Source organism: Bidens hawaiensis, unplaced genomic scaffold (genome assembly GCF_021521415.1).
Source record: "Bidens hawaiensis isolate Kalapana, Puna unplaced genomic scaffold, B.hawaiensis_p1.1 tig00006734_1, whole genome shotgun sequence".
NCBI classification, from domain to species: Eukaryota; Viridiplantae; Streptophyta; class Magnoliopsida; order Asterales; family Asteraceae; genus Bidens; species Bidens hawaiensis.
In genome coordinates this window covers 867056-881695 of record NW_027491459.1, presented here as the reverse complement: position 1 = coordinate 881695, position 14640 = coordinate 867056, and the positions used below count along the sequence as shown (strand labels likewise).

General features: G+C 35.6%; 1 protein-coding gene and 1 pseudogene across 2 annotated transcripts; one reads left to right on the top strand and one right to left on the bottom strand.

Moving 5' to 3' along the window:
* Window positions 1-967: 967 nt before the first annotated feature.
* On the top strand, window positions 968-4068 carry LOC143633476 (delta-9 acyl-lipid desaturase 1-like). Its single transcript, XM_077101782.1, has 5 exons — window positions 968-1321; window positions 2948-3088; window positions 3171-3311; window positions 3394-3500; window positions 3837-4068. The coding sequence occupies exons 1-5, from the start codon at window positions 968-970 to the stop codon at window positions 4057-4059; spliced, it is 966 nt and encodes a 321-aa protein (XP_076957897.1). The 3' UTR covers window positions 4060-4068.
* Window positions 4069-5680: 1612 nt separating this feature from the next.
* Window positions 5681-13401, bottom strand: LOC143633458 (inactive poly [ADP-ribose] polymerase RCD1-like; annotated as a pseudogene). Its single transcript, XR_013153673.1, has 7 exons — window positions 13274-13401; window positions 12069-13177; window positions 11734-11974; window positions 11566-11660; window positions 5998-6177; window positions 5830-5925; window positions 5681-5746 (listed from the first exon to the last, which is right to left on the bottom strand). The product of XR_013153673.1 is annotated as an inactive poly [ADP-ribose] polymerase RCD1-like (transcript).
* Between the last annotated feature and the right edge of the window lie 1239 nt (window positions 13402-14640).

The following is a 14640-nucleotide window of genomic DNA, read 5'->3' as shown; positions in this document are numbered from 1 at the left end:
CCTTAATTTAATTCTGTCCACGCCATTTAATAAAACACTATGCATTATGCATGAGTTTCAAGACCAATATCCTCCCAGATACAAAGAAGCAACAAATGTAAAAGTGTTATCAGCATTGCACTTTATGGTGATTGATTAAATATAATGATCAGTAAGTAAGGATTTCAAGTAACTAAGAAATCGTACTTTCATCCTAAGACAATCGCACATTAGACGTGTGTGATACAAGAAATATAAACAAATCATATATCATATACAGCAAAATACAAATTATATTTGTAATACATTACATAATTAGCTATTTTAAGCACAAAAAATGTTTGTAATAAATTACATATGCATACGTTAATTAGGGCTTATTTTATTTCTAAGACCATCAAGTTCCAACAAACTACGTACCTTCACCAAAAGTGACGGATCCACAAGCACTGCGCAAAACCAGGCTTTGTTTCGCACTCCATTGTTATACGACTTTTGGTTCATCAAGTTCTCCAAAACCGACATTTGTTTTCTGCCTTAAACATATCATAGCTTTGTTTCTTGTTCTCTCAATTCTTCATGTGTGTTTTTTTCTAAAATTTGGTCTCAACTAGTCTTATGCAAGTAGCCTAATGTAGAAAGTCAAGAGGCTGATGTATGATGTTATGTATGGAGTACTAGGATGGATTGAATGAAAATAAAAGGCCTTATTTGATATAGGCCAACCTAAACTGGGATTGGGCTTATTATACGTACAAGATGATACGTACACAACATATGACACCTGTACATAATCTTCAGTCCATCTATATCTTTCCATTTTCAGACAAAACCTTATCTATCCATTTCTAAACAAAACCTGGAGCATAATATATACTTTAAATTTTACATTTTTCTCTAGCTAGATTTTATTTTACATCTCTTTAAGTGTCCTCGATCCACCTCCATCTGAAAACAGCAACAGCTAGCAAGGACCACAGAATTATCAATGCCACCGACCGTTACAACAAAGAATCAAACAAGGAAGACCACGGAAGCTGGTCCTGACCAAAAGATGTCCCAACAGTCAGGGTTGGAGAAGATGAGAAAAGGAGGGTTTTGGGTACGAAAATGGAGGTCGGTAGACGTGGCTAACCTTTGCTGGATCACTGGCATGCATGTGTTGGCTGCATTTGCACCTTTTGTGTTTGATTGGGGTGCAGTGATGGTTACTTATATCCTGGGTATGTTTACCGGAATGGGTATGACCCTAGGTTATCATAGGCTTCTTACACATAGAAGTTTCAAGATCTCTAAAGGGCTAGAATATTTCTTCGTTTATTGCGGTGTTCTTGCTGGCCAGGTATCATGCCTATATACATTTGCATGTTTGTTTTTCATCGCTAGACCAACTTTTTTAACAGCATTATTAGTTGTTTGCCGTTGTGTCTCTCCCAAAGGATCGTAACACTTATCAACCTCTTCTTACCCATGTTCGAACCTAGAACAATGGTGTTCTCCCCCTTGATTTTAAACGATGATCAACTCAAAATATTGAACATGATATTTGTTTCAATTACAACATGACTATTAATAAATAGTTAGCCGTTATAATTGTACGTATCCGCACGTTTCAGCAGAATTTTACATCAACTGAAAAACAAAAGAAAATAATAATGCATATACTAGTCTTGATAATACTAACACCGGCACCAATTAATGTTGTAAAGAATATCAACACATGTTTAAATCTTCCGAAAACCATAAAATCGAATATTGGTCCAGCCCCGATAATGTTGACACGTATACCAATGCTCTTCGGTCAATATTGTTTCAGTTCATCACGATGTTGATACGGTAACGACACTCGGTATAGTTTACAATACTAAAAAATACTTGATTTCGAATACTCTATGGAGGGGGGAGATGTAAACGAACCGAACGGAACAAGGCCTTCTTCATGCTCGTTCGTCAAGCTTTAACGAATAAATGGATGGTCCACGAACAGTTAAACGAACGAAAATTTTTGTCCGTGTCCGTTCATTAAGGAAATGAACTTGTTCTTGAACGGTTCAATGACACAAACAATGTGTTTAATATTCGTATGATAAATTTACGTATAAATTATCGATCATATATTACTGCTTTAAAAAGATTTAATGAACAAGCATACACAAACAAATTACATTAACGAACACATCACCGAACGTTCACAAACACAAATAAACGAACTTGGGCTCTGTTCGTGTTCGTTCGTTTTAATTAGTTAATCGAACAAACTTCCTTGTTCATGTTCGTTCATTTATTAAACAAGAGCGTAAACGAAGCCAAATAGTTTGTTGAATGTTCGGTTCATTTGCAAGAGGAGGGGATGTGTGGGAGAGAAGGAGGGGGGGGGGGGGGGGTAAGCTACATATGCTGTAACTCGAATCATATTCAGCATATACTTAGTGCATTAGTTGTTCCTAATGTATAGTCGTACAATGGAAACCATCATTAAGTACACTAACCCATTGCTCATGACTCAAATACTCAAAGTGTGCAAAACAAGGGAACAAAGAAAATAGTTGTGAACATGTGTTCGGCTTCTTTTATGTGAATATGGGAAAATTGCACACATCAGAAAGCTTGGTGGTGTAGATCATCATATGTGATGTGAACTATCATTATCTACTTCTTGGTTGTACTATGGTTGTCATTGCGAAGAAGAGAGAAGATAACATCGATCAAGATCAACTCATTGAGATTAAAAAACTTGTTCAAAGTTAGAAGATGGAGATAGGAAAGAGGGTGTTTTTATGTACACTTTTCAAATATGCCTTATAACCATAACTTTAACTTGAAATTTTATTGTAGTATCTTTATTCTGAAAATCTAACATTTCAATGCAATGAGTTATTGGTCTAATACTCTAATATATTATTAGTTTGTCCCCTAATATGTAGTTAATTGTATAATTAAATATTACTTTACTCATTTGAAATTATAGAAAGATCCAATATCTTGGGTAAGCACACACAAGAGTCACCACAAGTATGCTGAGACAGATAGGGATCCACATTCTCCAACAGAAGGTTTCTGGTTTAGTCATTTAGGTTGGTTCTGTTACCATGACTACATCGTCGCAATGGTGATTACAAAGATTTCTGGTTTAATCATTTGAATTATTATACCTTATTAATATTTAACAGAACATTAATGGCCTGATTTAGTGTGGAGAATACTCTAATGTACCAGAGCTAAAGGCACAGTGGTTCTATAGGTTTCTTCATGAAACTTATTTTTGGCATCCAATTGCACTTGCAGTGCTACTATATGTCTATGGAGGTTTTCCTTACTTGGCTTGGGGACTGGTATGTATGTATGATGTATCTAAAAATTTGCTTTTTATGAAGAAAGAAAAACATCACTCCACATGTAAATATTATCATTCAGGGTATACGAGTGGTGTATGTTTGTCACGTCACATTTGCCGTACGCTCAGTTAGCCATATATGGGGTGAGAGGTCCTGGAATACTCCTGACACTTCTACCAATAACTGGTTTGTTTAAAAAACCATCAACTACAATTATGCATATTTACATATACATATATGTGTGTGTGTAATGAGCAAAAGCTACAATTTTTTGGAGATGATCGAAATAAGTGTAAGAGATTGATAACTACACTACAAAGTATAGTCCAGTGTGGCTATGTGTATTTTCCTACAATTGTAAGCTTAAATTCTTAAGACTTTAAATACTTCTACTTGCTCATAAAAGCTAAAATATTTCACTAGTTTATAAGTACGAATGAGTTAACAACAAGTCTCGTAAACCAAACTAGTCCGCTGAAGAAAGAACTTGTACAAGTTGTATAATAAATCGACATGATACAGGTGGGCAGGTGCACTGGCTCTTGGAGAAGGTTGGCATAACAACCATCATGCTTTTCCAAATTCGGCTCGACATGGATTGGAATGGTGGCAGTTGGACTTGACATGGGAGTTGATTAAGTTTCTTCAACTGATTGGATTAGCAACAGACGTTAAGTTACCTTCTGAGGCTGACAAAAGAAGAATGGTATTGTTGGGCTCTATCGAAACCAATAAAATGATTTGAAGTTCTTGATCATGATGATTTTTCTTTTAATTTGTGGTTTTCAAATAAAGATTGATCAGCTTGCTTATGTAAGTTATCAGATCTATGAATCTTGGCTGAAATATTTCCATCAGTGTGTGGATAACTTACATAACCATGATCTAAACTTATTGATTCAAGACAACTACTCTCTATACTTAGAATAATTTTCATCGCACTGTTTAATCGAAAGTTGTACATAATGATGCATGTTGAATCACCTCGCATGATACAATGAAGCATTGCATATAGAATCCTTCTCAAAATAGACTTACTTCGTGGGGTGTGACACTAAAGAATCGTGCTTGGATCCTAACACAGTCGGATGGTGATTGCATGACACACTATATATAAACAAAGTATACATTATATATATGTCAAAAACGAAAAAAAACAATCTTTGTAGCACGTTAAATTTCTAGATTTTCTAAAATATACAAATGTAATTAACATTGAATTATGTGCCCCATGGCCATTTTAATTTCCAAGACCATTAACTCCAACAAATTTGTGTGCGCAAAAAGTGAATGATCTATGGCCATATGTGCAAAACTGGCCTGTGTTTTCGTACTCGTTTGTTAAACAACATTAGGTCAATTTTAGCTCCTAGATTATCAATTGCAACATGTATCGCATTTGCACATTTGGAAAACTGCTGTCCCTAAACCAATCATTGTGGCATTGGTTGATCACCATCGTATTTACCAACACGACACCTTCTACAAATGCTCTCTTTCTCATTCATTTTATAATTTTTATTACCATATAAGTTGACACTGTATGATGACTTTTGAGACACCATTTTAGCATGGCGGCCTTTTGAAGTCGATGACTTTGGTTGATTCTCTGCTGGCTTACAGTGGGTTTCAAACTTTCAGTTCCCACGGGTTCAAAATGGTCGCAATAATCTAGTGAAAGCAATGTTAGCCATTTCAGCTAGCTTTGTGTAAAGTGTATGAGAAATAGCGACGTTTTTAGGCAGAATCTTCAATCAAAAAGATTTTTTCCAAAGTTGTTGGGACAGAACTTAGGCCTCCTCAGTTAGCAGGAAGTCATGGTTTCTAACTCTTAAGTAGCAGGTGTATTTATGAATTTTAGAAGATTTCTTCATTCGTGACATCAACTATCACACGCTCATTTCGATTTCTTTGTGAATGATGCTTGATAAAAGGTTTTAATTAGCAACCGCTAGAGGGTGAAAAGCTATATCAGGGTGCTCACTGCTCATGATGTCCCGGTCTTGAAAATTGAGATTGAGCATCGGTAAGTAGGATCAACTCGGACATGTCGATTTCAATCCATAAGAGTGACAGTAAAGTATTTGGCGAAGACACTTTAATTAGCAACCACCAGAGGGTTAATGTCGAGGGAAATCACAGGCGAGCGACAATGTTAAAAAGACTAATCAAGGTCCTTGAATATGCATCCACGGGAACCAAGCCTTATGACCAAATCAACGATTCATAAATAAGCATTCATAAACACCCACATCATTAGTTTATGAAACATACAAGCCAACTAGTACCAAAACATCAATCTACAAGCGTCTTTCCTACAATTGCATATAATCCAGAAAAAGTAAAAGAAACATTTAAAAGGCTTCAACTTTTTAACCATTTCAACCTTGCACCACCTTTGCTTCCAACATGCTTGCAGAATTAGGATTCTTCTGCAAAAACCTCATATTATATCATTTTATTCGAAAAATATATATATTATTTACACCGAAATAATATTAAGGGTTGGTCAAACCTTGGCCTGGAGGGCAGATAATATAGACCTTAATATCTGATCCCCAACTAAGGATCTTAACCTCCTAATGAACTCTTCCCGGTTTATTTTCTTAGCCTGAATTATTCACTAGAAAAAGATTAACATTTCTTGTAATAAAAAACAATAAAAGCCGAAAATTTTACATACCCTAAAAGATTCATAAAATATATAAAGTAATTTCATGTCATTTGGTGCTACTTTAGCAGAGATGGCATCAAACAGCGTAGAAATAGGCATCCCGGGGGATTTTGGCTCCTTAGGTGTACTTGAACCAATACTTGGAACCTTTTCATAGTTCATAACTTCAAATTCAGCCCCGTTTTTACCCTGAGAAGTAAATATCTACATAAAATTAAAATCTCAAAATTTACTTTAGTTGGATCAATACTGTAAATGCTTACAAGTTATAATGATAAACAGGCTTGTAAATGAACCGAACGTATTACTCAACAAAGAAGAATTTAAATTATTAAAATATAAGATGAATTCAGAAGCAATATATATATAGCAGACAGAATTCCAGTGTCTAATGGGGACCCTACAATGGATTTCATTTTATATCTATCTATCCTACAAACATATCAAGAAAAAGAATAATGGATGGGTCCTTGGATTTATTTGTGACTTTGAGGAGCCGTATGAGATGAAAATCTCATGTACGGTTTTGCAATAGGGATGGGAACAGTGATGTTATCATCTACTATGATTATCTAACAGTTCAAGTACAGTTGATATAGTTGAAGCGCAGTCAAAATATGGTTTTTGGGGATGGAATTTGTGGCGTCAACCTATAGGGTTTCTAGTTTTTCTAATTTCTTCCCTAGCCGAGTGTGAACGATTACCCTTTGATTTACCAGAAGCAGAAGAAGAATTAGTAGCAGGTTATCAAACCGAATATTCCGGTATCAAATTTGGTCTATTTTATGTTGCTTCATATTTAAATCTACTAGTTTCTTCATTATTTGTAACAGTTCTTTACTTGGGGGGTTGGAATCTTTCTATTCCGTACATATATGTTCCTGATCTTTTTGATATTACTAAAAGGGGTAGAATTTTTAGAACAATAATTGGTATCTTTATTACATTAGCTAAAACTTATTTGTTCTTGTTCATTCCTATCGCAACAAGATGGACTCTACCGCGGCTGAGAATGGATCAATTATTAAATCTTGGATGGAAATTTCTTTTACCTATTTCTCTAGGTAATCTATTATTAACAACTTCTTTCCAACTTCTTGTTAGGAACAAAGCGGCGCGCGGAAGCGAAACAGCACACACATGCACAACGATAAACACGCATAAACGAAAATATAAACGACACAAGAATTTAACGTGGTTCGGTCCCCGCGAGGGGACCTACGTCCACGGGCTGCAACTAGGTTTTCTTATTAGCTCAGAACCAAGATTACAATTACATGATGGGATATATATAATAAACAAGATTAGGGTTAAACATAATTAGGAGCCAAAACCGGGCCTCCTAATAAAACCGGCCCAAAGGCCTTCATAACCCAACAATCTCCCACTTGAAGGCCTTGCGATAAATTCCAGCCTGCCATCCAAGTAAATATAACAATCTCATTCATCCAGTAACTCTAGTAATCTTCAGTAATAGAAATCTACCAAGCCTCCAGTTCCAAGAACAAGCTAAAACTTCAACAAAAGAAGTTCTCCAAGCCTCCAGTTCTCTAGGAACAAACTAAGATTTCTACTAATCCACACCCTGGTTGCATCCGCCCTTCTCATCAGTTACCTGAAAGGCCTATTGAAGCTCCCGAGAACTCCAATCCGGTCATCCCAGACCCAGCCATGACAAAACTCGCCAATGACTCATCCTCAATCTTAACCGACCCTCACTTACTCACACAACCGGCTTCAAAGACTTCCAGAGGATAAACACTCTCCAAATCAGCAGACTATACCAGGAGAGATTTTCACATTCGGATTCCTGGTCCTCCGAACCCAACGTCCCTTTGGAAACAAACCTTCCCACTGTTACCAAAACCCCGAACATGTTCAGACCTCCGAATACGCTCAAGCTAACATCACTGTGGCTCCAGGCTTCATGTCTGCAAACTGAAACCCCTTAGCTCTACCCGATTTAGCGAGCCAAGACTTTATAACTCGAAAGTTGGTTCTCTTCTTCCGACGATACAGAGACCGTATCTTCCAAAGTCTTTAACTAAAAGATTCAACAAATGCTTCATTGAAGTGAGTAACAAGAAATAAAGCAAACTAGAATCTTGAACCCAAGAGTCGTCACCGCCTTCACTGAGTCCCAATGCATCAACCTCAGATACATTCTCAAAAGCAGAATTCCAAACCTTTCGACATCGACTCTTAAAATGTCTCACCTCTACGCAACCTATCAAGTCGACTATGCCCAGCTCCCACTGTTTCTGTTATCCCAACCCATGCCACACCAACACTCCATGAGATGAACCCCACTCGTACTATCCCGGCAAATAACTTTACCCAACACGAGATCCTGAACCTCTCAAATGGTGTACCACTGATCACCACCAAACAAGATATAACTTCACAATTCCAAACGAACAAGAAGTAATAATCACAGTTTCGAACCAGCTAACAGGCAAACAGCTATAACAACAGTAGAACTTTCATGAAATCAAGCGGTACCAAGGGTTCTATGACCGTGCACACGATCAGTTAACTCAAACCCTAACCGAAAGATCATCCAAACGAGCAATAGTTAACATGACTTGCCACTAACCTCATTTTTTTTTTTTCACTTATGCCGTCACCAGCACACCCGCTGGTTCCATTTTCTCCAAGTTTATCCATCACCAGTACTATATCCAAGTTCACATGACAAACCAATCAACCAAAATCCATAACCGTCAACATTCCGATCATAACCACCTCGTCTTCAGTTATAACAATAACAAACGAGAACAAATCGAAAACAGTGAACAGACACAACAAGGGCACGGGCCTAAACTTGACGATTGTTCAACATAACACTGCCAAATAAACCGATTTGCTCTTGCAATAACCGATAAATCAACTAACTGTAAATAAACTATATAAAGTTACCTCAGACTAATCTCTTGCAAACAAATCTGAACCCGAACCTAAATGGTCTTCACAAAACCCGGTTCCCTAATTTACGGTTGATAATAAATAGTCAAACCCTAACTCAGCCTGACAGCCACCAATCTTGACTGTCGATCACTGATGAACACGAACCAGAAATTAACCCTGCGATCTCCAAGAGTTATTCACGGTGACGGACCTACCCAACCCTAATCACCAAAAAACAGATTCGAACCAAAACCTTCTGCGAAATCGTTACCAGTGCAACGAACCGTGTGTCCAACAAGCCAAAGCTCTGATGCCACTTGTTAGGAACAAAGCGGCGCGCGGAAGCGAAACAGCACACACATGCACAACGATAAACACGCATAAACGAAAATATAAACGACACAAGAATTTAACGTGGTTCGGTCCCCGCGAGGGGACCTACGTCCACGGGCTGCAACTAGGTTTTCTTATTAGCTCAGAACCAAGATTACAATTACATGATGGGATATATATAATAAACAAGATTAGGGTTAAACATAATTAGGAGCCAAAACCGGGCCTCCTAATAAAACCGGCCCAAAGGCCTTCATAACCCAACACTTCTTTCACTGTAAAAAAAGACTTCGATATTCACGACTTGTCTCAAACAAGAGAAAGAAACAAGTATCTTATTTTTTATAGATATTCACGATATGTTTCCCAAAAATCTGAAGAAAGATTTATCTTTGCGTCAAAATAAGTATAAAAAGGCTTTTGAAATTTGAAAGAAGAAAAAATTTCGATTTATATATCTAAATTCTAATTCTTGGAAATTTTTTGGAGTCTGGCCGCGAGGTTTGAATATTAAGTATGAATCATAGTTTAAATATTTCTTAATATATTTCATATATTCCGTGTTCCAGATACTAGAATAAATATCCGACGAAGGAGAACCATCTCTATCAAGATGACAGACCCATTCTCTGTACTATCAATAGGATCAATTATAACAAGTCACACACTCATATTCCAGAAATACAGAAACAAAGAAATTCCACGATCGAACTACCAAAATCAAATTAGCTAGAAATCCGAGCTCTAAAGGATTCATTTTTTATTTAAAAGCTAGGACTTGGGGGTTCTTATAGATCTAATTCATTGAAATTCCATCCAATAAAACGGAAGAATTATAAATCTCTAAAATAATTGATAGAAATACCGCAAATAAAGCCATTGCGACACCCGTCAAAGGGGTCGTTCCCCACCCAGGAGCTACTTTACCATATTCAAAATTCAAGGGTTTTAATAAAACCCCTACAGTAGTTCGTCTTGGACCAGATTTAGAATCGTTCTCAACAGTTTGTGTAGCCATAAATCCTATTTTATTCATTGAAATATGTTGACTTTGTATACCATCCCATTGTAAATAAACGATCTTATCATAGATCCATTGTGGTCTTGAAATTATATAATAATGGAAACAGCAACCCTAGTCGCCATCTTTGAAGGCGGCTTGTTCATGTTCGCTTGTTTAAATTTAACCGAACAAATGAACGACAACAAACATGAACACTATGGAAAGGCTTTCCTTGTTTGTGTCCGTTCATTAAGAAATGAATATGTTCATGGTCGTTTATGTTCGTTCGTTAAAATTTTAATACAACGGTTCACAGACATAAATGAACGAATATGAAATAACATCAACATTTCAAAAGTAAAAATAAAGATATCTAAACAAAGAGTTATATAATATGAGAATTATATCAAACTCAAAGCAATATTAGTTATTGATAAATTAAAAAAATATTTGAGCAAACAAACATAAACGAACAATATAACGAACGAGAAGAAACGAGCATAAATAAACGAACATTATTGAAGGTGAATGAACGCACAAAAATGGAAGGGCATACACAAACTTAAATGAACGAACAGGGACATGCACTGGCATTTATTCTTTTAACTAAATAAACAAAACTTTTAGTTCATGTTTTTTCATTTATTAAATGAACAAGCACAATTCGAACTTCCTGCCAAACGGTTCACAAACGGGGCTTGTTCGTGCTCATTTGTTCAACTTTAACCAAACAAATTTTCTCATTTGTGTCCATTTGCTAAAAAGGGAACATCGTCAAGTTCGTTTATGTCTGTTCATTGAAACTCTAAACAAGCGGTTTACGAACATAAAATGAATAAGTAAAATAACACCAAGTAAAATAATTTAAACCTAAAATACCATGATCATTGTATCAGACTATGTCAAAAGAAAAAACAAAATGATCTAAACAAAGCGTTCAAAAATATGAGAATTAAATTGATTTTAAGTTGATGTTAGTAATAGATAAATTCAAATAAGTACTCAAAACAAGCCAACACAAAGCAGACGATTATAAACAAACATAAATGAACAAATAAACATTAGTACTAGAAAAGTTTTAATAAATAACCGAACAAACGAACAGAAATGAACGATTATACACGAACATATATGAAAGGACATAACTAAACGTAAACAAACAAACATAAATGAAAGAAAAGCATGCGTTCATGCTCGTTCCTTTAACTGTGGACAAAAATTCGAATTCATGTTTGTTCGTTTATTAAATGAACATACATAATCAAACTTCTCTCCGAATGGTTCAATAAACGTTCGGTTCTTTTACAGACTAAATAGTAAGATAAAGAACATACCGTTTTATTATTCGAAGAGGAATCCTCGTTTGAGGGTCCATGTGGATCCTGAGTTGTAGTAACTCTTGACATATGAAGCCTACTTTCTTCACCAACTGGATAATGAACATGTTTTTTAATAAAAAAACTGGAACTAAATTTTAACATGCTAATAGTGAAAATTAAAACCTTTTATGGTTGAAGGCATCTTAAAACTGACAACACATTCAGGGAAGATGTGTGTGTTCATATTAGAGTTCCAAATTACATAATGATTGGATTTTTCAGATCATCGACTCCACTATCAAAGCACTGGTCACTTGGAAAAAACTGTGTAGACCCCGCGTGAACAACTTCCACGTTCCCCAGTATTACACGACATAACACCATGTGTTTTAGTCCCTTTTCGTCATCATCACAAACTGTTGCCCTTTAGTAAGTGCAGAAAATAATATTAGCTTTTTGAGAAAACGACATAACTAAAAGGTATAAAAATTAAAAAACACAAGACTTATTATGCATACCCGATATGAGCAGACTGAACCGCTACAAAATGAATTCCATAACCATAGCTCCCGAGCTTTGGCCCGTTGGGCCCATAAAACATAAGCCCAGATGGTGCACCACCAGCAGCTGAAAACCAACCATATTGCACATTAGCCTTACCACGAATCTTTTGAGTAATTTCAACCTGTTTCTGAAACAGTTCAAGTTTTGCTTCCATAAAACCATTATCGCATTTCTTGACTTCAAAAGAGTCAACCTTCACATTGGAACCCAAACCCGCTATAAACATAGTTTCAGCAGTTTCTACATCCACGATCCCACTGGTAGGTCCAGTTAACGGGGATGCATACTCATCACTGTTATTCTTATTTGGCATTTCCTGGTCAACTTTGAGCCGTTTAACGTTTGACTCTCCAACACATTCCTCAACTTTGTTATTATTATCTAACCCGTTGAACTCGATTTCCAAAAGCAAATTGATTTCATTGGTTTTAGAAGATTCACCAAGATCTAAATCTTCATGATTACCGTGACAGCTGGAATATAACTCAGGAAAGACACAATTAGCCTTATCATCAATCCAAGCAATCGGCTTTTGCACACCGGTTTTCAAATCAACCTGAACCATATGTAGAATATCTAGCATGAAATGGCACTCGTTACATTTCACTTCAATCGCCGCGTTCTTTGACAGGAAGTCTTCTTTGATCAGGTTAACAACTTCTAGTGAAAAGTCAACCCATTGACCATCTTGAGAAAACAATAAACGTTGAGGAAAGCCACTTTTCATGAAATTTGAGTAGTTTTTAAGGTAGGTTTTTCTTGAGCATGAAGAACATGTGTCTACACATTCGTTTGATCTTTTTCTCTTACCGAGCTTGTTCAAAGATGGTTTCAAACCTAAAGATTTGTTGGAGGCACCCACTAGCTGAGCATTGCATTTGGTTACTGTTTTCCTCTTTGGATCAACAAAAACCCTACGACCATTTGTTGACACTTTCACAATCTTCGATGCCATTTTGCTATCTACACTGTTTTAATCCTATTTACACTTGTAAGCCTAAAAGCTGACTACTTGGTGTTTTGTACATTTTATTAAAACTAGATGCTGAAGAAATTGCCTGCCCTGCACAAAAAAAAAAAAAATAACATAGCAAACAAATGATGACGATTTAATACATAAAGTTATTTTTAAATCAAACTGCAATTAATGAAAGCATACCATGTTTTGAGTTCAGCTTGACTTCCTTATTATGCGAACATCTTCCTGTAACTGCTTGAAGTCGACTAATTTCTAATACTATCATATAGTAATTACAGCTCTAATAAAAACACAAATGTTTCATCAGAATTCATAATCTGAAACGATAGATATAACAAATATTTTCTCTTTTGTAAAGAATCCACGTTGTATAATCCTTGTACGGTCTCCGGTCAAAAAAGTCCACACAATAAAATGTCATTTAAAACGCGTTTTATCTTCAAAAATTAATTTTCCAAAAAAAAAGGTAACTAAATATAACCAGCCATTCATAGAGAATCAAGCAGAAAACCTTTTAAACCGAGTTTGAATCCAAAAGGTCAAAAGCATGCTCTTTTTACAACACACAAAGAGTATAATTTAGTGAATACTTCGTAGTATATATATATATATATTATCAGTTGTGCCGTCACCATTAAAACGATATGCATAATGCATTCACTAGCCCAAACCAGTAAAAGTAACAAACTTCTTATACTTTGTTGCATATCCACATAAATTTTCATAAACATACTTCCTAGTACTAATTCCAACAGTAAATAATAAACGCATCGAATTTACGCACCAATTGCATCAAAGTAATAATAACGTAAGGACTATCCAGCATATTGAAAATATAATATAATATAATATAAAACCTAATAGCATACAGTTTAAGAAAACTCGAAAACAAGTGATTAGCATGCATTTCATGGACATTTATACTTCAATTTCAAGTACGAAATGAAAAACAACACTTATCAGCTTAAAAAAAACCCTAATTCCCAAATGAAAAGACGAAATGAAGTGAACTTACGGTTTGATATATAATATTAATATCCTGTGAATAAAGATAGATAGGTATGGATCAAATGATGGATGGATAGTTTGTTGTTGTTGTTGAAGTCGCCGTCTCTGAATCGGAAAAGAGGTGTGGAATTATTATTATTATTATTATTATTAGGGCAGATATAGGAAGAGACGGCGACAATACAGAAACGATGACTTTAGTGGCGGTGAGATTCATGTGTCAATTGATTGAAAAGTTAGGGTTTCTTGGGAAAGAAAGAAAGAAAGGGTAATTACTAATTAGTAGGTCGGCGAGATGAGAGATTATTTGAATTCAAGGGTTTCTTGCAGTTGTTCTATTCTATTCTAGGGTTTCAACAAGATAAGCTTGTAAGTCAAGTGGGGAAGGATGGATGGATGGACACATATTATTATTATTATTATTAGGTAATTTACTATTTTGATTATGATTTATATAAGGTGTTTTGATTGTGATTTGGTTTAATTGTGTCTGTATTAATGTAGATTTCTGGATATCATTTTTGTTATGCTTATGATTT